The following is a 23,511-nucleotide window of genomic DNA, read 5'->3' on the forward strand; positions in this document are numbered from 1 at the left end:
TACTGAAGAACAAAGCATATCTCTTTTAATGGTTCTTCTTCCGCCGTTGTGAACTACAAGAGACGATCGGTGAACGACGATGCAGCCGAGGAACCAACGACCGTTTTCTTTAACGCGAGCGCCACGCGCCGGCGAGCCAAGAGACGACGATACCGCTGAGGAAACAGCAGGCTCGTTTTGTTGATAGCTTCGTCTAACGGCGGACGCAGGAGACGCCTGAGGCCCGTTTCGCTCAACGGAAGCCGATCGCTGCGCGTACGGGTTGCGTAGCGCTCGGTGCCTCCAATGCGCGCGGCGCGTACAACGCGACGCGCCCATGGACGCTAGCAAGGCGACCGGCATGCGCTGCCTCCAACGCAGGCCCATGGACGCTGGCAAGGCGACCGGCACGCGGCGCCTTGGGAGCAGCCGACGACGAACGATGACCGGTATGCGGCGCGACGTAATTGGCGAACAGGAGGCTGAGGCACTGAGAAGGCTCGAAATCCTTCCGCGATATGGATTTGTATATGATCAACCAACCAATACTGTAAAGAACAACCCGAGAAACCATACCGTTTCTTCTTGTCCTCCAAATGAAAGAACAAAGGGAGAATGAGAGAATGCCGGACATACTGATCCAATTGGGATCGTGCTGTTTATATAGCTGATGTTCAAGTACAGAGTTACATCTGAGATCCTGTAAACAAGAAGAACTGCTGCATATGCGCAACTAACAGAACTAGCAGAGCCTGCGATGACTATGAACGCGGTCAGCATGCTACTAATCTCGCCATGACTAAGCCATGGACGTTATCACTACTCACTAGTGCTAGTGCTACCTGTTACAATGTTTACAATATTTCTAACACTCCCCCTCAATCGAAACGTAGTTCTCTCAAGTTGAGATTGCGGCAGATTGCACTGAACAGTGCCCTTAACAATAGCTTTGTAAAGATATCAGCTAGTTGGTCCTTTGATGAAATGAATCTCACCTTAAGTGCTTTACGTGCAACTTGTTTTCTGACAAAATGAAAATCCACTTCAATGTATTTCGTACGAGCATGAAACACTGGATTGGCTGTGAGATATAAGTTGCACCGAGGTTGTCACATCATAGCAATGGCGATTTATGCTGAAACACACCAAGTTCCTTTAGTAACGACTGTATCCATATTATCTCTTCAGTAACATTTGCTATCGCCTTGTACTCAACCTCTATGCTCGATCTTGAGACTGTGGGTTGCTTCCTTGAGCTCCAAGACACAAGATTTGATAAGAGGAATACAACAAACCTGCTAGTTGACCGTCGATCATTCGGGCACCCTATCCAATCTGCATCATTGAATGCACTGACATTAGTTGTTGAGGATCTCTGTAGTTTCAATCCTCAATTAAGAGTACTTTTGACAAACCTGAGCACTCCTTTCACTACAACCCAATGGACATCAGTTGGAGACTGTATATATTGACACACTCGATTAACTGCAAATGCTATACCAGGTCGAGTGATGGTTAAATACCGCAGCCCTCCAACTACACTCCGGTACTGAAACTGCTCCTTTTCTTTCAGTGTTGTACCTTGATCTTTGTTAAGTTTTTCATTAGCTACCATTAGAGTAGAGATTGGATTGCATCTTTCCATGTTTGCTCTTTTCTAAAGATCAAGAGCATATCTCTTCTGTGACAACAAGATTCCATTTTGCTCTGGCTTAACTTCAATCCCGAGAAAATACTCAAGTCGGCCAAGGTCTTTGACAGCAAACTCATCTCTGAGTTCTTGGATCAACTTGCTGATGGTAGTAGTAGTTGAGCTCACTGTAATATGTCATCCATGTAGATCAGCATATAAATGATTACTGCATCTTGATTAAACACAAACAGTGAGACATCAGCTTTGGATGGTCTGAAACCAAGTTCTTGTAGTTTCCCTGTTAGACGAGAATGCCATGCCTGTGGGGCCTGTTTCAATCCATATAGAGCTTTCTTCAGTCAACAAATATAGTCACTAAGCTTTCTTGGATCATGATACCATGGTGGCTGCTTCATATATACTTCTTCTTGTAGTACACCGTGTAAGAAGACATTTTGAATGTCAATTTGATGCATTGTTCATCCCTTAGTGACTGCAAGTGATAAGATGATATGAACAGCAATAAGCTTGACAACCGAAGAGTATGTGTCAAGGTACTCGACACCATACCGCTTTTTAAACCCTTTGGCCACAAGACGAGCTTTGAACCTGTCAACCGATCCATCTGGTTTTCTTTTATCTTTGAACACCCATCAACTGTCAATGAGATTGATGCCCTTCCTTGGTGGAACTAATTCCCGGGTCTCATTCTTGAGTAGAGCAGAATACTCACTATTCATGGCTTCTCTCCACTGTGAATGCTTCATGGCCTCCTGCAAATCGCTGGGTTCAAAGAGTTCAGCATTTGCAGAGAAAGTTGTTGTCGAGCCGGTTATAGTAGCTGAACCTGTGACACTACTCATGTTCTTTGAAGAGTGACTTGAGCAGGTTGAGCTACATCAGATTCACCAACATCTGCATTTAGTTTAGATTGTTCTGACACTGATCTTGAACCTAAATTTTCTGAACTCCTGATAGGGAAGCCTGTATGAGAAGCACTGCCAACAGAGATATCAGAACCAACAATAGGGTCAGGTAGATTACTACTCAAATGTGAAATATCTATTGCTGGCTCATTCAATAGGTTGTTATCAGAGAGATCAATAAGTTCATGTTCACGATAAAGAATGGGTTTGACTATAGTAGGGAAGATTGCAGGATGGTGTGAAGTATTTGGAAACTGATTTCTAGTGACAGGTTGGGCTACAAAGGGGAAAGCATTTTCATCAAAAATCACATCCCGTGAGATGTAGCCCAGCCACTAGATCTATCGAAGCATTTATATCCTTTGTGTGAGGAGCTATAGCCCAAGAACAAAAACTGCTTGGATATGAAGTTTAGCTTTCTAGCATTGTATGCGCGCAATTTTGGCCAACAGGAACAACCGAATACACAAAGAAGTGAGTAGTCAGGATGAGTGCCAAGCAGCTTATGGACTGGGGTGTCTTGATTTAAAGTTCGACTAGGCATGTGATTGATCAAGAAACATGCAGTATGAAATGCTTCGTCCCAGAATCTAAGTGGCATATTGGATTGAGCTAATAGTGCAAGTCCCGTTTCTACAATATGACTATGTTTTCGCTCTACAGTTCCATTTTGCTGATGTGTATGTGGGCAAGAGATATGGTGTGTGATTCCTGTACGATTAAAGTAGGTGTGAAGTTGATTGTATTCACACCCCCCCCCCCCCAATCGGACTGAACCGTACGTATTTTGGAATTCATAAGTGTCTCCACATTTTTCTGAAACTGTAGAAAAGTATATTCAACTTCAGGTTTGCATTTTAGAAAGTAGATCCAGACAAATCTACTATAATTATTGACAAAGTAAACATAATACTTTGAATTATGCACCGGCGGGAGAGCTGGTCCCCAAATGTCAGTATGGATTATTTCAAGAGGTGCTATGGATACATGTAAAGAAGAATCAAACGGTAACTGATGTCATTTCCCTTTTTGACATGCATCACAAATTGAAGAAGGAAAATTGTGTGAATCTACGGCTATCTTATTGTTTTGCAGAACCCGAAGAGTGACTGGAGAGGCAGGGTGTCCAATCTGCGATGCCACAATTCTTGAGTGATCTTGGATGAGACAAGAGCTTGGGTAGGCCTTTTATTTGGGAGCATGTAGAGACCATTTCTACACCTTCCTCTTCGTGGCTTGATCCTTAACAAAGAAGGAGTTAGGGTGAAATTCAACAAAAGCAGCAATATCAGTGGCTAATTTTTGAACAGAGATCAAGTGCCTATTCATTTCAGGTGCATGAAGAATATGATTCAAATGGAGAGGTCGATCTAAGCCAGCATAGAAGAATTCCCAATATGAGCAATAGACAAACCTGCACCATTGGCGACCTACACTTGATCTCCTCCATTGTAGGTTTCTTGAGTTGTCAGACGCTCAAGATCATTTGTGATGTGGTCCGTCGTACCAGTGTTGATGTACCAGTTGGGGTCACCGAATATCTGGAGACCGCTGCTACAACCTTGTTGTTATCGTCTGCTTGATAGGAGTGGTTGAATATGTACCAACATCAGAGCGTGTCATACCTCGACTTGAAGCAGACTTGACACACCATGTCATTGCGTGCTCCTTGGCTTGACTGCCCGCCTTGATTTGGGTGACCATTGAAACCACCAGAGGGACGTCCACCACCACGGCCACGTCCACGACTGCTTCGGACACTGTTGCCAGCATTGTCGCCATCGCGACTTGAGTTCCTGCTCAAAGTATTAACGGATGATACCTGAGCAACAGTGTTGTTGTATTCTTGACGCATCCCGTGACTCAGCATGTGTGCATACACATTGCTGACGGTGTATGTGTCTTTCCGGGTGGCGATGCTTGTCACCAGTGTGTCGTACTTGAGCCAAGGCCGCGCAGCATGTAGGCGATCAATTCTTCATCTTCGAGTGGCTTGCCAATAGCAGCCAGGGTGTCAGCGAGATGCTTGACTTTGCGGAAGTAGTCAGCAATGCCGAGATCTTTCTTCTGGATGGTGGCGAGCTGCATGCGTATCTGCATGATGCGATCTCTCGAGCTTGACGCAAACATCTTCTCCAGTGTGAGCCAGACGTCGTGCGACGTCATCATGCCAACCACATTCCTGAGCACCTCCTCGGTGAGAGAGGAAAGGAGGGCACTCAGAACGAGCTGATCTTGGTGGTACCATGTGGTAAACTCTGGTTGACGACGATCCGACGAGGACTTCCTTTGCCAGGGGCGACGGTGATGGTTTGGTTGGGACACGAGATGGATCCATCCACGTACCCGAGGAGACCTTGGCTCCTGAGGTAAGGAAGAAGTTGCGCCGTCCACAACAGGCAATTTTCCTACGTTAGCTTCACATTGATGAAGTAGTTGAACGATGGCATAGGCAGTATACCAGATTGGATTGCGGTGGAGGCTGAGTTGTTGGAGGTGGCAGATTGTGATGTTCCTGACATGGTGAGATATCAGAGTTCTAGATTGTGGCTCTGGATACCATGAAAGAACAAAGGGAGAATGAGAGAATGCTGAACACATCGATCCAATTGGGATCGTGTTGTTTATATAGCTCATGTTCAAGTATAGAGTTACATCTGAGATCCTATAAACAAGAAGAACTGCTGCATGTGCGCAACTAACAGAACTAGCAGTGGCCGCGGTGACCACAAACACGGTCAGCATGCCACTAATCTCGCCATGACTAAGCACTAATCTCACCATGACTAAGCCATGGACGTGATCACTACTCACTAGTGCTAGTGCTACCTGTTACAACGTCTACAATATTTCTAATACCAAATCCTTCGGCAGTGTATATCTAGCTGCTTAATGCAAAAAAAAATTCATGCCCCACTTTAACCAAGTCACAACACAATCACACCATGACACACACTACATCCAATCAAAATGCCAACTAGAGCAGCAGAAAACAGCTGGCAGTATTCATCAGTAGCACCAGCCCAAACACCATGTAGTCATGTACCAATTCGACACCTTGCTCGGCAGTATTTAAGTGAGCTATTGCAACTGAAATTGAAAGATTTTACTATCTGAACATAAAGGTATAAACAATGTGCAACGTAAGTTTGTTTGGGGAGCAAATGAAGTAGCAGCTCAACATGGTTGGTTGGAGATACTAGACACAGTTGCATCTCACTCCTCATGGAAGCAATTAATTAAGCAACACGAAACACACACAAACGTTGCAGAGATGGAGATATATAATGACCTAGAGACTAAAACTTCAGTTTAAATCTACAGCGTAGCAGGTACCATTCAAGCGATACAATTCATGCACAATGCGATTAATTAGCATGAGTGTTGAGTAAGAAGTGCATGAGTTCTTTTTGTTCCTCGCGAAGAACAATGTGAAGAAACTGCACTAAACTAGGGATCAAATCTTCAGTTGAACTAACAACGCGGTAAGTATGATGTTGAATGGTGTAACTCATGAGCAGGTTGGGAGCAATGCCATCAACTAGTATGACCATAAGTATCTGGTCAAAAAATGTATGACCATAAGCAACAGCAGCATGGTCACAATATTATATCGTCATGGGCTAAAATGCAAGGCATACGCCTAACGGCTACAATCTAGATTCAGGCAGTCAAGATTAGCATGAACATTGTGTCCTTGTAAGTTAAAAAGATAAGTAAACAGATATAATGGAATCACAATCTGCAAAAGGGTTCAAAAACACAACAGATCATTGTAGACTGCTGTGTAAAGTAAAATAACTCAACTTGGTTACACGTCTTCTTCAGACTATGTTCTTCATATCAATACACATGGAAGGCATGGGATTAGATACTTCACACCTGGGATTCAGAGCAGGAACTACACGTAAGGCAGGCCTCAAGTCTCGAGCAACCACACAAAAGTTCAGAACAAGAGAAAAAAAGACGAATCAAATTCTCACTACAACCCTGAAAGAAGACCACCTGAGTGTCTTAGCTCCTGTTTATTTTCCCCTGAATTCTAAATTATGAATTGTAAAAACTCACCTTAAGTGGATTGTAGATTGTGTCATGATTCAGATATATATTTGCTAAATTCATTCCCAAACTAACTGTTTGTTTACAGAATTCATAATCCACAATCCAGAATCTACAGTCCAAAAGCAAACAAATAGCATCTTACTATCTTGCTCCTGCTGCAATCCACGCGGAGGCGGCGCTGGAAGGGAGTAAGGGCAGCTCCAGTGTGTGCTAAGGAGGTGCAAGGAAGAGAAGAGAAAGAAGTGGCACCCGACACCGACAGCCCATCGTCTGCGAGTATCAAGGATTTTGTTGATACTGTGGACGCAGAGGAAGTATCAAAAGGCTATGCACAACGTGTCAACGTGTCGTGTGCTTGGGTCCTCGTTATTTTTCTGAGAATTTGAGATTGCTGGCAAAGCCTGTTTCTGCGGCCGATCTAAAATAAAATTCTACCGAGTTCTCGAGGCTACTACAATACTGGGCCAGCATTTGGCCTACTCCCAGAAACACAGGGATTAAAACTTCGCCAAATCTTGATAAATTTTACGAATTTTGAGAATTTCAGAGGAGAATAAAATATCTAATTTCATAAAAAAAATTCACTGATATGTGAAATCCACAGAGTATAGGAGACTCCAAAATTTCGGTAAAATTTCACAGATTTTGGTCTTTTCGCTGATGAATGAAAAAATTGTAAAGCAAAATTGAAATCCCTTAGAGAAATACCTCCGAGACAGGGTCGTCACGAGAGGCCCAAATCCGAACCTTCGAATAGTGCAAAGCGTCAGTCCGGCTCGCACTGCCCAAGTGCTGCACCAAGGAAAAATTGCATTCCAAAACTGGCAAAATTGACATGCACTTTATTTTCTGTTGAACGAAGAGATCGTCTTAATCAAGAGGACCCCGTTGCCTTTTACATCTCTCTATATCGTTAAATAAAAAAATAGTGGGGAAATTACACTGGAGAGCATTTTACAAATTACAACTAGCAATTGCAAGCCATTCTTCTTCGTCCTGCCTGTTCATTCTGCAATAAATAAAAGAACAGCAATCAACACCTGCTATGAGCTGTATCTTGCTCCAAGGTTCACATTGCACAAAGAACATGGCACAGATATCTTGAGGACATATGCATCAGTTTGACTGTGGTATGGCTGTAAGAATGTAAGGAACATACATGAACAAGCAAATCAGAAAATGCATGCGAATAACGTACTGGAGCACTGTAAGTATGAACCAGCTAACTATTGTGTTTATAAATGTTTTATTGACCTCTGAAAACTGATATTCAGACCAAGTAAATGAAACATACTGCCGACACTTTGACAGACCTATCCCTGTAGCTCCAATTTTATTGTGACAAGCGCAAACTTATACTTCCTCTACATGCAGGAGCAAATCCCTTGGAATTTATTTTTTAAAATCGTAGGAATCACCTGACATTTAAAGTTGTTGCCTCTAGCAAGTTCATACTCAGCCATCATTTATATATCGAAGGCAAGGGATGGAAGGATAAAACAGACCAAATACCTCTAGTGTTAATCTATCGGTCATTTTAAGGCTACTCTAGTGTTGTGGTAGAAAATGGCATCAAACATCTAAAATGCCAGGCAAATACTACGACTAAGGTTTTTTTAACTTAAAAATTAAGATTTGTCCTACACAAATACATGGTATAAATTCATATGACAACCCTAATACCAATTATTGTCAATCTTTTCGAAATATCAGAGGAGGTAGGTAGTACGAGTACCTGCAACCAAGCTTTGCCTCAAGTACTTGTGCCCTGGAATATTTACTTTGAAAATAAACAAAAGCACCCAATTGCTTTAGTGCACTCCATAACCATGTAGCAGAAGAGTGTCTGCTATCACATTCCTTGCTTCAGAACATAATGTCTCTGCATCATTCCCTTTGATAGGTCGGTGAATAATGACCTTTACCGAACCTGAATTAAGAGTGCTTTCCATTCCAGAAGGCATCAGTTTCCCGGTTCCGATAAGAGTAATAGGTATAACAGGAGCACCGGTCTTTGTGGCGACACTAAATGCACCTCTCTGATAACAGTAATATCTATGTCACTACTCCAAGAAAATTTGAAAGCAATAATATGCAGAAAAATAAAATCTACAGAACCATACCTTAAATACACCTAGCTTTCCATCTTTACTCCGAGTCCCCTCTGGAAAGAAAAATACAGAAGCTCCTTTGTTCACCAAATCAACACACCGTTTGAGACAGTCCTGCAGTTAGAGAACCAATGTTAAGTTCAAACATGGAGTACAAATTAGACAAACAATATGGTAGGAATGCATTAACCTCAAAATATGTTAGTTACTAATGCTCAAAATAAACACTACATAAACTTTATCTGGTTTGGCCATAAATTCAAACCTGCAGTAAACAAATTGTCTATACACAGAGTTCTTCATTTTACAGAGCTACATCAACAAAAAGGAATTGTAAGGACAATTACCAAACAAAATTGTCAGGTGAACCTCTAAAATCATAGATAATCCAAAAAAAATATTGTTCTCACAAATTTATCTAAATAATATCTAAAGCACGGATAAGGCCAAGGTCATACCAATTGGCTTCTGCTGTCCGTACGCCGCAACGGAATCACACCCAAGAGATACATTGCCCACCCAATAATTGGGAACATAAAGATACTGGTCTTGCTTATAAACTTGAAGCACCTCCCTAGAGTTAGAAGGGTATAGATATCCAAGAAGCTCTGATGGTTAGCAACATAGACAGCAGGGCTGCTATTTGGAGGTAGATTCTCCATTCCCTTGATCTCAAGCTTGTAGAACATGGAAATTGTCAAAGTAGCCCAAACCTTCGCAATGTAATGCTGAGCTCTCCGACGGTATCGGTCAAATAGCAGTACAAGTGGATGAACCACAACCATAGCTATAAACAAAAATATCGCTGCAACTGCAGTCACCATATAGAAGCAAACCCCTCTGACTCTTGGAGCCACTTGCAGGTCTGTTAAAATAATTTCAAGTAAGCATAAAGAAATCTAACTCTAGAATTTGACACAAATCACTTGTGTTTGTCGATGTACATGGTTTAATTTCTGAACCACACATTATTAGTCGAATATGCACACATGCTTTTCGCAATAAGTATGTCACATAACTAGTACCTAATGTCTACCGCTTCTTAAAGCTCATCAACAAAATGGTGCCATGACCTGGTATAAGGTTTCTAAACTCTAAAAGGCTAAAAGCACTGCCAGTTGTATCTCATTTTATCTCTAAACAATCTAGTGGGTAGGTGGAAGTAACTGTTATAACCACAGTAGTTAATCATAAGGAACCAAAGAGTTAACACAATAGTTTGATTTCTGCACTATCAATCCACCTAGACTCATGCAATGACAGAGCATTAGCAACAGCAATTTAGTCACTGCAAATTCAGAAAAAATCGGCGCTGCATGTCATGTGGACGACGCGATCTTCAGTTCAACACAAACGACTGCAAACTAGATAGCCTCAACCAACCGCACGGCCCAATGAGATCATGACCATGTTAAAATGGTAAAGAAAAAACATTTTGTCATATCAAGTAGCCTGGATACCTGACAGCGCCTGCGTCGAATCCCCAGCTGCGGCGGCAGCGCCACCGGCGAGGACATCCGACCTCACTACCGTGTCTCTCCGCCGACACCTCGTCGCCAGTACCTGCCGGCTCGGGGAGCGGAACACCACCGCCGACACCCGACGCGGCTGTATCCTCGCTCCGCCCCCGCCAGCCGCCGCTACGAACCAACCAACAACGCGTCAACAAGATAAGATCAGCACTGAAGCTTCCCCAGGAGAAAGCCTGGCGCCCGAGCAGAGAGGCGAGGCGGCGATACCGTGGGCGGAGGAGAAGGAGACGGGGAGGGGCGACGCGGCCGCCGGAGCGGCGGGCGGCCCCGGCCGGAGGAGCGTCCCCATGGACCGCCCGGCCGTCTGACTCGCCTGCGGAGGCGGGCTCGTGATCCCGTGGCGGAGGCTCGCCGGGCTCGGGGCGAGTCGGACGCGGCGCGCACGTGGCGAACGTGGGGGTGTTGGGTTCGTGTCGTCGCGCACGCCCTTTTCGGTGCGGTAGAGGTGGGCTTCGGTGGAGCGGAGAGGAAAGGAATGGATAAAATCGTGGGGACTCGAGCCGATGCGCAGCGCAGGGCGCAGGCGAGAAGATAGATTGGACGGGCGGGTCCGTGTGCGTCAGCGGACGCCGGCGAATGAGGGTGATGCGAGCACCGGCGGGGCCGGGCCGGCACTCGCGGCCTTTTCCTGTTCGATTTGACGTGACAACCGGGGCAAAATGCTGTAAAGTGCAAACTTCGGCGTTTCATCGAGGCTTCCTATGTGATTTGAAACTTGCGTGCGAGTTTGTAAGGCCATCTTCAACAGGGGAAGTAAATTATTCGGGTGCTACAGTGTTTAGCGAGCTGTTCATGTACTGTAGCATCATACTGTTACAGTACTGCGGAGAGAGAAAGTAGGCTGTAAATCTGCGGAGTCACTGTGGCACCGCAACACTGTAACATTGCTGTAGTAACACTGTTTATAGAGCCTGTCAGCGGGCCAGAGGAAGAAACGCCATCTGTTACTGTAGTAACATTGTATCTGTACTGTTTACAGAGGCTGATAATGGGACCGGAGCGAGAAAAAGAGAAGTACAAGATAGAAAATAGGGTAGCTGCTGGAGATGAAAAAATAAAGGATGTTGTAATAGTGATAGGGGATGCTGAAATAGTATTTTTGAGGATAAAAATTTGAAGTAGCTATTGAAGATGACCTAAGACCCTGTTTGGCTGCCGAAATACAAACCGATTCTAGGTGTTTTCACTCCCTAATAAACTTACCTTAAAGTTTGTATGGCAAAGTTTTTAAGTAGTTTTTAAAAAAAAAAAATCAATGTAGCTATATTAAACAGTAGTATTCAGCTTTTAGCTTCTTAAGTAGAATTTATGAGAGTGATTCTCTGAAATAAACTAGAAGCTGTAGAGCTGAAAAAAAATAGATTTTACTGATTCACTTTACACACAGAATCACCTCCTCCATATAATTTATTCTAAATAATCATTTTCAACTATAGAATCGTTTCCCCATAAAATCACTCTCCATAGAGAATTTAAATCAGAGATAGCTCTAACAAACTTACCATAAATTTCATTCCCTTTGATTGTACATACTTATGATTTAAATTTCATTCCCTTTGATTGTACATACTTATGATTTGGATAAGATCCAGTTAAAACTTGTGAAATTTTAACTATTAATAATTTTTAAGATATTTAGTTTGAAAACATGAAAAATATATGTATAGATTTGTTTTAAAAATATTTTTATAATCTTATAAGTTTATTAATTTTTATAAATATATTTTAATTAAAAATAGTGGTCGAAGATATATATTGATGACAATTATTAACTTTCTTATTTAGTAAGGTCAACTCCAGCAGACCCCGAATTCTGTAGCTTCGGGTGCTACAGTGTTAAGAGTTACTGTAGTAGTACTGTAGCATCTCGGGAAGAATCGGTGCCAAGCGCTACAGTGCTGTTACAGTACTGTGGAGAGAGAAAATGTGAGCTGTAAATCTGTGGCGTACTGTATCATTCGTAACACTGCAGCAACTACTGTAGTAGTACTGTTCACAGAGACTGACAGTGGGGTGGAGTGGAAAACCGCGTCGGGTTACTGTAGTAGTACTGTTTATAGAGGCTGACAGCGGGATCGGAGAGAGAAAAAGAGGAGTAGAAGGAAGAAAATGGGGTAGCTGCTGGAGATGAAAAAATAAAAGATGTTGTAATAATGATGGGATGCTGTAATAGTAATTTTGAAGATGAAAATTTAAGATAGCTGCTGAAGATGGTCTAAGTCAATTATTTTTGAGCATCTGGTCTCTGGCATGCCATAATGATTGTGCTGGATTTTTGTGCTTCTGCCGTCTTAAGCACAGGGAGGAAGCAGTGGAGTGAATATGCTTTGCGTCATGCGCTTGCAGTTCCTGATACACTTGCCATTACTCTAGGAACATAAATGGTGCTGTCGTTTCAAATAAAAAGAAAGAAAGAAAAGGCACAAATGGTATGCGTATCTATTCATTATAATAATCTCAAGCAACGAGATGACTCGAATTTTATCTTTTCATTTACACCTAGTACTTAAAAAGCTAACAGCAGCGAGACCTGATACATGGATTGCTTGGGATAACAACAATTTCTGCAACCTGAAAATGTCACTGGTAAACAGCGTCCAGCACTCAACAATAATGAACCAGACCATTAGAGGGGGAGCGTCAAACAACAATTGCACGCTTATTATGTGAAATATTCTAAGTTTTTCGTCAGATTAGGCATGTGAGGTCACTGATTGGATAAGACACATAGTACAAACGGAATGGCACAGCCGCATAACTGAAACAACACACTACATTCCCTATTCTGTCGTTATACATTCATAACACGCGCTATTCATGGGACAACAAAAGAACATGATTTGAGGAGGGAGGCGGAGAAGAAGAAACTAAGGAGATACACAAAACAGGTACAAAACAACAGGGGAACAACAACAAAAAAGAATGAAACCACTGTTAGCTCCCAAGTCCACTACAGGTCAGCCCTCCATCTGCAGCGCCCGGCCTGGTGATAATGATCAACACCGTTTAGCTGCTAAGAGGTCAGTTAATCTGTACAGGAACTCTTCACACTTCTATGATTGTCTGCATCTTTCGATAACTTCAGTAACAGCTGAATGTGTTTCCCGCGTCATCATGTTGAGCTGCAAATGAAACGCCTGCAGGAGACCCGATGGATGGGTAAGTAACTAAGCAACACCAGTCCAAGTCGCAGAAACATATCAAAAGTTGGGGGTAAGAGAAAATGGGTAAACAACTGAAAATCTTTTAAGTGCTAGAGCAGTCACGTATCTAGATAACATCAAAAAGAGAATGAAGAAATAAGCTTCCTAGATAGATGCAAACTACATAAAGGGCATGAGAAAGTATCAGTTCCCAAAACTGGTAGTTCATATATCTTTCAAACTTTTCATGAGATGGTAGTTTAGAAGTTTTGGAGACATACCACAAATTTCTCAAGCACGGGTACAAGAATTTTTAAGCTGTTGTCTGGTAGGCAACTGGAAATGGCTCCTCGAACCTTCATGCTGTTGCAGCAGAAAGTTCAGAAGTTACTCAACCAAGGGGCTGACATTATAATCATTTACAAATTAAGAAAGAATTACAACACACTGAAGATTACAAACCTTTCTGTTGAAAGAAAGGCAAGAAGGAGCGCCGCATAAGCCTCCACAATCATCATTTCAGCTTCGCGTGCTCCTTGCAACAAAGACTCTTCATCATCCTGATATTTACAAGCAATCAAACAAACTATTTGTAAAACGTCATACCATATTCAATTATGCATTTCTAAGTAGTATATACAATACATAGCATTACCAATGAAGAACCAGAAAGTGCTAATATGCTCCTGTGTTTCAACTATAAATTTCAAGTAAAGCTCTTGGCAACCTCTGTCCAGATATCTGATTACATTTCTGGTATTCCTTGTCAACATGAACTAGCAACTGATACTATCTTTGATTATATTGGCAGGTATATAACAGGGTACAAAACTGTAGGGAGAAAATAATGGTGATGGCTTTAAGAAAAAATGGTGCTTAGATGAGAGGGCGCAAGGCAGGGGAAGAAGGTATAAAACAAAACATTGTAGCTCATAATAATTTGAAGAATCACGCATTTGGAATGGAATTGCATTGACTCCTGTCTATATGTATATGAAGTTTAGCTTATTGTCAAGATATGGAAGCCTTTAAATTTAAATGTAATCATGCATGAGCTAGACCAGACTGCATGTGAACATTAAGTGCCAGTGTCATCAGCAACATTATACTATGTGCATTAGTTCTCATTGCCATTTGCCACGTATGCAGATTTTTTTTTCTTTTTCGAAGCAAGCAGGTAATCATTACCTAGCTTTCTAATGTTGTAATGTATACAAACTCGAAAAACAGAATTACCGGTGATATAGCTCCAGTAGCTTCCTCGGCACCAGCACCTTGACTAGCTAAGAATACTGAACAGAGGAGAGGTATGACATTCCTCTGTGCCTCTTCACTCTCTGAATTTTGAGATAGATTGACTGAAATGCGGGCAGACGCAAGCCGTACCCTGTAGCCAGGTTATGAAGGAAAAGTGATTCAGAATTCAGAAACATTGATCAGATGATATATTGAAATGTTCCTTACCCAAAGAAACTGGCAGAATAGTAGCACGGATATGAATCAAGCAAATGGAAAGGAGGCAAGTAAAATGGGTTACCTATTAAGGCTATCTTTCTCCACGAGGTTGACAAGCAAGCCCAATATGGCAACCAGAAAATCAAGTTCATGATCTTGCAATTGCTTAGTTTTGACTTGGTATGCTCTGCTGTTCTGGTAACATGACAGATCTTGACTAACATTGACATCTCTACCCGATGAAACATCTTTCATTTGATGGTGCTTGTCCATGGAAAAATCAAATGAGGGGAAATGCTTAATGATCAAGGAAACCATGGTGTTAAGTCCGCCACATGAAGCAATCTGTTCGCAACCAGATGGATTGTCATTTGCCAAGTTCATAAGAACCTGCCAGAAAATTAGTGGAAGAGGTTAAACCAGATGCCACATACTAACAGTTTTTGCTTGAGACTCCTTCCCTAAACTTCCCACCAAGATGAGATCTCGCAAACATTTAATATAAGGTATAAATGGTGAATGTTCTTACATAAATGTACAAAATCATACAGGGAATGAAAGTGCCAAAGGTTTGGTAAGCTGTATTAAAAAATATCGTCAATTGGAACCCATTTGAGGGATATAAAACTTGCACTTCTTTTGACCAAAATTTAACATACGTCAGCCAACAAATGTCACACAGGTAAACCAACAGAAAATATGCTTTATTGCATAAGAGACAAGAAAGATCAAAGGAAACATTCTTAATTACCTTAACTGATGCCAAAAGGCAGTCTTCCAAAATACCGGACTCATCTTCAACATTAGAATGAGATGTTGCACCTGAATGGTGAGTATCTTCAGGTTGACATGATTCATGACTTCCAGTTGCTGCAGTCCCACAATCGTCGAGCACTTTTCTGCTTCGTCGTTTTGCTCGCTTCTGTGGTGATTTCTTTTTTGGGCCAAATAGTTCCCAATTTGAAGGTCCTTGATCAACATCATCAAATGCAAACGGATCATCACCACCACTGATCAAATCACCGTTTGCATTTTCAGATAGGCAGCGCCTTTTTGCCATTTCTCTGGAGTTCCCATCAGAAGTATGTGCTTTAATAGAAATCCATCCACTTGAGCCTCTAATTGGATTAGATTTAGAACGATCCTTTCTAACATTCAGCTTCAAACTAACACCATTGCTGTGTCCCCCACCAAATGAACCAACTGATGCCCCGTTGCTCGAAATAGATGGAGAAAAGTTGACTGCCTTTTGGGACAGGCAAACATCACTACTGGAAGAGATAGTGATATGAGAAACTTCTGATTTCGAGGATGAGCAATTTTGGCGTCTTTGATTCAGCAAAAGGCTCTTTTTCTTTGAATTCTTGCACTTGCCATGATCATTCAATAAAGTTGCATCTTTGTTGCCTGCTGCACATGCAATATTGAACATGTAACTATATTAACCTCGTAATTAGATAAAATATTTTAGACACTTGTATTAGATCACAAAGGGATAGGAACTGAGCTAAGCTCAGTTGGTTGAGGGTGTGGATGTACGCTTAGACCACCCACGTTCCAGTTCTCTTCGACGCGAATTTGGGTGCCTATTTCTTCTTATTTATAATGCCACCTAGTTCCTCCTAAGTCGGTCAAGTTTTTTTTTTTAGATCACAAAGGGATGATAACACACTACCGTCCATAGAGTACAATAGTGCAAATGCGAGATAGCTTAACTGCCCTTGAAATGTGTTCCTGAGACCAGATGAAACACAGAAAACGGTAGGGAAAATAAAGGTAAAATCTAATGAAAAGTTCTATAAGAAAAGAAATGATTTTTTTTTTGTAGCAGCCTTAGTTCGATGGTTTGGTTTCTACTTTGGGACCTAATATGGTTGAAACTTGGAAAGGCGATCTTATTCATTTAGTTCTTCAATTAACTCAAAAAAAATTCTTTATCTTTAAAGAATTCTGCCTTCCTTAAAATGTTAACCATATTCAGACAGGGCACAGCAATCGCAATACAATTATAAAAAGAAATAGTGTTCTCTATTACCAGAGCAGACCCCATTGAAAACTTTAGAAGATTTTGGATCTGTCTTGCTGGAAACAGTGGAAGAGTTCTGAAGGAGGGACAGAGCTGCAGCAAAGGAAACTAACCATCAGACTGCAAGTTATCAAAGGGGGTGTTGAGCGTTACATTTAGCTGAGTGGTGAAAACATTAAATTATTAAGTAAAATTACCTGATAATAATTCAATAGTACTGATAACAACAGCAACAAAAGAAAGTGAGGAGCACTTAGGGCTCACTTTTCTACTCATGCTGAGCAAATGGTCCTGGAAGAAACAGAAAAGAGTTAAGAGTTAAGAACACTTTGTACATAAATAATAAAGGTTAGCAGAGTACAAGGTAACACTATTATCGCACAGAAGAAGCACGAAAAATTTTGTACAGAAGAAGCGAGATAGAAGAAATTGAATTGACAAGATATGGAACATTACCTTGTTATATTCACTTAGAAATGTTGCATTCTCCAAAATTTTGAAACATTTCAAGAGGAGTGCAGCACTTTGCAAAGGTGCTCCTTCCTTTAGGTCCATGGCCGCAGTGGCGGTATCCTTTACAAGTCTCTGATACACAAGGTTAAATATCTATGTCAAAAGGGCGAAATGGTCACACAGAATATGTTGATATGAGGGCAAAAGATATACAGATCAGGACCCTAGGTACTAAAATATGGAAATCAGAAATACAGCCAGTACTAGAGTTGCTTACAAATCCAGGAAAGGCAAGTATCACTGGAAATGTAACGCTTGATAGAATAAGAGTCACTTCATGTCTCAATGGCATGGAACTAGAGGTTCAAAGTTCAAGGAGTATAGCTTGATTGTTTCTCCAAAATGATACTGCTACTCGAAGACTATATTTAGAATAAAAAAATTCAGTCAAAGCAATTTTCACAAAATAACTTGTGCTGCAGCATGTTTTCTAGCATTGAAAATAATCTTCTTTTAGGTTGCAGCTTCAATCTATTGGGATTAAATTGTACAAGGTTCAAAGGCTGCAAACAGCCAAACACCCTTTAGCATAGCAAAACAAATAATTTCAACTTAAGGGTTTTTTGTCTGAACCTGTAATTAAATAAACATATTATATAAACAACATCTAACCTCCATTTGTGAATGACAATTCACCATAACATCAAAGATATTATCAAGACCGCCCAACTCCCTTAATGTTTCTTTGAAATTTCCTCCAAGTTTGGTCACCGTATCAGATGTCTCTGAAAAAAATAAACATTTGAAAGGAAACTTAGGTCTAATGATAGCAAAACTTACTGCTAGTGCAGATTTATTCAAGCTAAGCAAAACAGATAGTAAAGAAGTAGACAATCAAGCAAGTTGTTGTGTTTGTAGACAATCAAGCAAGTGAAACAAGGGCCAGACAAAGGCATCCATGCAAAGTTGTAAACGTGAGATATTTTTCTTATGATTTGATTTATTGTTTTGATTAATATAATGACAGTTCTAAAAGTACATCGTGATCAAGAAATTTGATTATAGAACTTACCCTCTAGCGCAACAGCAGACAAGCATGCCTTTTCCATTGTCAACAAAGCAAGCCACTTTGAACACAATTCTGGTCTTGTTGTTCTCTTGTCATCTCTGTCTAGTGGCTTGATCTCTTTGCAGCTTATGAGGATTTCTTCAACTTTCGAAAGTATGTCCTCTGAACTAGAGTCAGCATCCTTATTTGAGCTGTTAAGCATATGAAATTTACTGATTCCAAGAAGTTTGGAACCTATAGATGGCGCTTTGGCATCAACCGCATTCACTGGAGGGTTTAATAATTTAAGAAGGAAAAGGACACAAGTTTCTGAATCCAGCAAATGATTGTCTTGGACCTGAATAACAACAAGAAAAGGGGGGACAATAATAAGCATAACAAAGACTAAAGCGAATATTCATCAAAAGTATTAAAAGAGAAGAATGGTTGGGTAATTAAATCTCATATAAGTATACAACGAGAGAGATAGTCACGCTAATGAAAAAACTAAATATCAACACTGTCTGATACCTAATTCCGAAAAAAATATAGTTTATTTTTATTAAATATTAGGAGAGTAAAGCATGGTGTTGTTTATTTGATTTTCTTTTGTATGACTACTTCTAAGAGGAAAAAGTAACTGCATAGTATAAATAAATAACTTTTCTACCTTGTAATCAGCTTTGTAACTTTGAGATAGAACAAGTATTTAATATGCATAACAAATGGCATACACGAAAGCATGTAGATTGAGATTAAGAGGTACTCACATCACTTGCCAAAACAAATAAAAGAGCTCCTGCAGCAATAGCGCAGGGAGGATCATCAATGTTCAGAACCAAAATATCATCGATAATTTGCTGTATCAATCTACAGATAAAAGAAAAGGAAGGCGATTGTGAGTAATAAAATGAAAAATGGCATAAACTCTTAAGAAAGATGAAATCCAATACTCTGTTTGTTGAATGGTGACATTGTCTTAGCATTGGAGGAGTTATAAATTCAATAATAACCTGACTATTCTTATGGCTTTAGTGAGACAACGAACCACCATCTAACCTTGCTTCAAGAATTGAAGCCTATTCAGACAGCAAAATAGATATCCTAAATCTTCAATTTATGCAAACCAAGGTAGTATATCTTCAACTAAAAGTGCTTGTACAGCATAAGTGTTGATATAATGGTTGGTTTAGAAGTCAAAACATGATACTCTTCAAGCTCAAAAGCCTCAAATTACTCTTTTGCTTTATAGGACAATAGTAACTCCAAATATTTTCATTGTCTCATTGACGTTGCAATTTTGGTTTACAAGGCAGTAATCATTCTTGTTCAATCCCAACTTGAAACCCACCCAATTTCCGCAAAATGGCCTTCTAGCTTTCAGAAGAAACATTAAGCTGCATTTCAATGGATACCATTTCTGCCAAGCAGTATACTTAAGATAATCTGCATTGATGCCTAAGCGACCCTAATTCAATCAAGAAATATTTGTTTCTCGACATTCTTAATCTTTTGTCATGCTACCGTTTCTGGAACCATGCAAGATAGGGTCTCTCAGCTACAGAAGATATCAACCTGCTAGAAATGCACATGCACCTAGACAACTACAATGCATTATCCTTAAACCCGGCTGTAACATTAGGCTCCAAGCACAATAAGTGACGTTACGCTTGTTGGCATCAACAAACTCTTAATCGTAGTACAACCTAACCGAAATAACAGCTCGTGTCAAGCGCGGAAACGGGAAATCATTGAGCCATAACACCAGATTTTGTGCCTCGGCTCAAGAAGTTAGCCATCCATCATAACTCCAAGCAAACAGAGCAAGCTCATGGTCCGAAGGCTAAAGATGGTTTCTTCCTAAAGAAACTCCAAATATTGAGCCCTAATCGCGCAAGAAGTCAAGAACACTGCTACGGGTGTCCATTTTAAGGTCAAGATTACCAAGAAAAGAAGAGCAAGAACTTAATTGTTGTTCTTTGCGGAGCGAAAAGGAAAGGAGGCGTCTTTGGTGCACTCACCCCTGCGCCCGGAGCACGCGGCGGCGCTCGGCGGAGGCGCAGATCCCGAGCAGCGCAAGCAGGCTGGCCCGCCGCGTCCGCCTCTGCGCGGCGGGGCGCAGCCCGTCGAGCGCGAACGTCACCTCGTCCACGCTCTCCATCATCTCCCCGTACTCCTCCGCCTCCATCAGCGTCGCCGTCGGGGCCGCCGCGGGCTCCGCGAGCTCCCACCTCCCCCCTCTCCCTTCCTTCCCCCGCCGCCTCCCCTCAGGCCTGGGCGGTGGGTCCTCGTCGAAGTCCCACATCGAGGACGACTCCTGGGACGGCGGCAGCGGGAGCGGCTGCGAGGCCGACGACCCCAGCGCGTCGAGGTCGTCGCCGTCGAAGTCGAACGCGTCCTTCGAGGACGATACCCCGCGGTCCCCGCCCCCGCCGTCGGAGAAGGAGCGGGATCTGCGCCCGTACGTGCGCACGATCATCGCCCCCGCGCCGCCGAGCTGCGCTGCCCGTGCACGGCTAGAGAGAGAGAGATTTGGGCGTCGCTGGTGTGGGTGTTGGGTTTGGGTGCGGGCCGTTTGCTTCGTGTTGCGGCTGATCCGGATTTGGGAATTCGGAGGGGGGAGCTGCTTGGGGAATTCGAGGAGGGGGGATTCGATGGAGCTCGGCTTCGGCTCGCTGACGAGTGGACCCGTCCGTTTCAGCCGTTTCGGTTTCATTCGCCTCGGGCCGTTGGGAGCCTCACGGTTCAGGACGGGGTGGCACTTGCACAGGAGGGCGGTGAGTGAGGAGGCGGTTTTTCAGCCGTCGGATTGTCGGTGCTGATCTCAGCATCCGAGTGTCTAACATTAGGTTTTAGGGTGTATTTTTTAAAAAAGTTTTACAAATCGGAATGGCATTAGTGAATGAATGTAGTTTGAAGTACTTATATATTGTTTTTTAATAAATCGGCATCAAATTATGCCGATTTTATTTAATAAACAAGAGTTTTACAACTAGTAACACTGGAAGACTAAAAAAATAAAAATAAATAAAAGAGTTTTTACTCAAATAAGGATAAGTAACGCTAGCTGCCATGCTCATGTTACTATCCAAGTTCTAGCTTTTTTTTGATATTACGTATGAACGAGGCTACTGAGAGCTTTTTATGTTGAAAAAAATCTTTTTTTCCACTATTTTCAAATCTCCTAGACTAGGAGGTTGGGAGGTTGAGTGATAGCAGTGACTTCTTTGATACTTTGTGTAAAGCTGAGGATTATCTACTATTTATGAATCGAATTACTCAGGGTCTAAAAATTTGGTTGGATTTACGAGTATGATATCCAAGAGACAATTGAATTCCACACTCGTTTTGTGTATCGACAAGCAATATATTGGAATGGCTTCATACCGTGTATTGCATCTTCTCACATGCCCTTTAGGCTGCAGCTTACAAAAGGTTCGTGTTCTTTCTTAGTAAATAGTCCTGGAGTGTAATCTTAACAATACATGCCTTATAGTTTTTTAAAAAGAAAAACACAATACAACTCTACAGATTTGGAAGTAAGACCTAAAGTGGTGCACGTAGAAATCTTATTAGCCATCTCCCAAAGATAGATGAAGCTAATGAGATGAATTAGGTTTGTAAATTATGGAACTTTACTGTATAAAATAAGATTATCAAGCATCTACTCGATCAAGATATGTTCAATATCATCTTTTACAAGTATTTTACTTACTTATCAAGATATGCTAAACTATGAAATTTTAGGTTTGTAAATTATAAAATTTAATATATTTAGTGTATGATATAAACCATATTACAGTACTGAAAGAGATCGATGTACTCTTACTGTGGAATCCGAGGAACTTACTAACTTCTGCTGACTTACTGTGGATTTCTTTTTTCTTTTAGATGGTTTGCTGCGAATTTCTTAGAAATGCTGGATAGCCCAGGGGATTCATCGAATGAATAGCTAGACTGCAGACTAGCGGCTCCATAGAACAGGTCCATAAGCAGTGGGCCGGTGGCTGCTCGTTTGAGCACGGTGGACGGGTGGAGCTTGCCACCTCTGGATGCGGTCCGTGGACTCGGTTCACAAGCCTGGAATCGTTTGTCGTTGGTTGGGTCACGCTCAGTAGGCGTGAATAAACCGCACCCACCTACCCGTGCCCACGGCTTTGCGTCGTCCTCTTTCCTTCGATCTTGGATTTGTTTGGTCAGAGCGACGAGGTTCTTTTACGGGCTATCCATGTGTTTTAGGACATGGCTATCCTGTTTGATTTTTGATTGAACGGATAGGAGGGTCTAATTTTGTGTTTGATAAGGGATGATGAGATTAAAATAATTAATTAAATGAAATCTCTTAATTTTAAATAATAGTAGTTAACTATACACTAATCAACACGTACTACTTATCAATGTTAATTTGTCATAAATTATTAATTAACAATAAATTATGCTAATTATCATTACTTGACACACCAATCGTACACTAATCCACACACTAACACTTATCAAGTATAATCTCGTAATAATAAATAGTAATTAGTAATTTAACATGCTAATTATCACTAATCAATTTACTAATGATCAAGATTAGACAAAGTGAATGTACTCATCTAGCCAAATAAGTATGTGTTTGGTTGCGAGATAAAATAGGATGAGATATTACTATTCTTGTTTTAAGGAATAAGATGGTACTCTTTTTGTTTGATTGTAGGATGAAATGAGCCTCTTTTTTATTTAGTTCAGGGGATAAAGTGAGATAAGATTATTATTTTTATTTGGATTGAGGGATGGGGATGGACAAGCTAGATGTGGTCACCTCTTTATAGAGTTGCTGTTTAGAATATGATCGCCTCCCTCTATATATGAGCAGCATATACTAAACACTAAAATTTTCTATGTAACTTAGGGTTGTTAGTAATTTTAGAAATTAGTATATTAGTTTAGGTGAATATTCGTGATTTTTTTTCTTCTGATTTTTTGGAATTAAATTTATGCCCTAACAATTCAAGCTAAGTACAAAAGTAGTTAAATTTAGGGATTTTTTATTTAAAATTTGTAAGAGACTTGTCATTGGAAACAGTTAAAACGGATTCCCTGCTATTTATTCTTCGAGCACAAAAATCAGTGTGATTTTTAGGAGCTTCAGAAGTTAACC

General features: G+C 41.2%; 2 protein-coding genes across 3 annotated transcripts; both read right to left on the reverse strand.

Annotated features, from left to right (window-relative positions):
• Positions 1–7,422: 7,422 nt before the first annotated feature.
• Positions 7,423–10,849, reverse strand: LOC133907685 (1-acyl-sn-glycerol-3-phosphate acyltransferase BAT2, chloroplastic-like). The gene is made up of 6 exons (XM_062349757.1): positions 10,451–10,849; positions 10,172–10,351; positions 9,170–9,576; positions 8,724–8,825; positions 8,336–8,639; positions 7,423–7,609 (listed from the first exon to the last, which is right to left on the reverse strand). Exons 1-5 carry the CDS (start codon positions 10,530–10,532, stop codon positions 8,412–8,414), a joined length of 999 nt encoding a protein of 332 aa, XP_062205741.1. The 5' UTR covers positions 10,533–10,849; the 3' UTR covers positions 7,423–7,609; positions 8,336–8,411.
• Positions 10,850–12,998: 2,149 nt separating this feature from the next.
• On the reverse strand, positions 12,999–21,024 carry LOC133907329 (wings apart-like protein 1). Of its 2 annotated transcripts, none has more exons than XM_062349346.1 (13): positions 20,390–21,024; positions 19,139–19,238; positions 18,393–18,726; positions 17,993–18,105; positions 17,324–17,452; positions 17,065–17,158; positions 16,877–16,960; positions 15,593–16,248; positions 14,924–15,231; positions 14,623–14,773; positions 13,849–13,946; positions 13,668–13,749; positions 12,999–13,380 (listed from the first exon to the last, which is right to left on the reverse strand). In XM_062349346.1, the coding sequence occupies exons 1-13, from the start codon at positions 20,845–20,847 to the stop codon at positions 13,297–13,299; spliced, it is 2,691 nt and encodes an 896-aa protein (XP_062205330.1). In that variant the 5' UTR covers positions 20,848–21,024; the 3' UTR covers positions 12,999–13,296. The 2 variants fall into 2 exon arrangements, with proteins under 2 accessions (XP_062205330.1, XP_062205329.1); XM_062349345.1 differs by having other exon boundaries at positions 15,593–16,251.
• Between the last annotated feature and the right edge of the window lie 2,487 nt (positions 21,025–23,511).

Source organism: Phragmites australis, chromosome 24, assembly GCF_958298935.1.
Source record: "Phragmites australis chromosome 24, lpPhrAust1.1, whole genome shotgun sequence".
Taxonomy (NCBI): Eukaryota; Viridiplantae; Streptophyta; class Magnoliopsida; order Poales; family Poaceae; genus Phragmites; species Phragmites australis.

What these genes read in the sequence shown, in the direction of transcription:
- LOC133907685 (XM_062349757.1), bottom strand. Translation starts at nt 10,532, where the DNA reads ATGGGGACGCTCCTCCGGCCGGGGCCGCCCGCCGCTCCGGCGGCCGCG. An exon ending in CGGACAGCAGAAGCCAATTG is followed by an intron (nt 8,826 to 9,169) that starts GTATGACCTTGG and finishes CTCTAACTGCAG; the next exon opens with GACTGTCTCAAACGGTGTGT. An exon ending in GAAAGCTAGGTGTATTTAAG is followed by an intron (nt 8,640 to 8,723) that starts GTATGGTTCTGT and finishes TACTGTTATCAG; the next exon opens with AGAGGTGCATTTAGTGTCGC.
- LOC133907329 (XM_062349345.1), bottom strand. Translation starts at nt 20,847, where the DNA reads ATGATCGTGCGCACGTACGGGCGCAGATCCCGCTCCTTCTCCGACGGC. An exon ending in TACTATTGAATTATTATCAG is followed by an intron (nt 16,961 to 17,064) that starts GTAATTTTACTT and finishes CCTTTGCTGCAG; the next exon opens with CTCTGTCCCTCCTTCAGAAC. An exon ending in GAGAAAGATAGCCTTAATAG is followed by an intron (nt 14,774 to 14,923) that starts GTAACCCATTTT and finishes ACCTGGCTACAG; the next exon opens with GGTACGGCTTGCGTCTGCCC.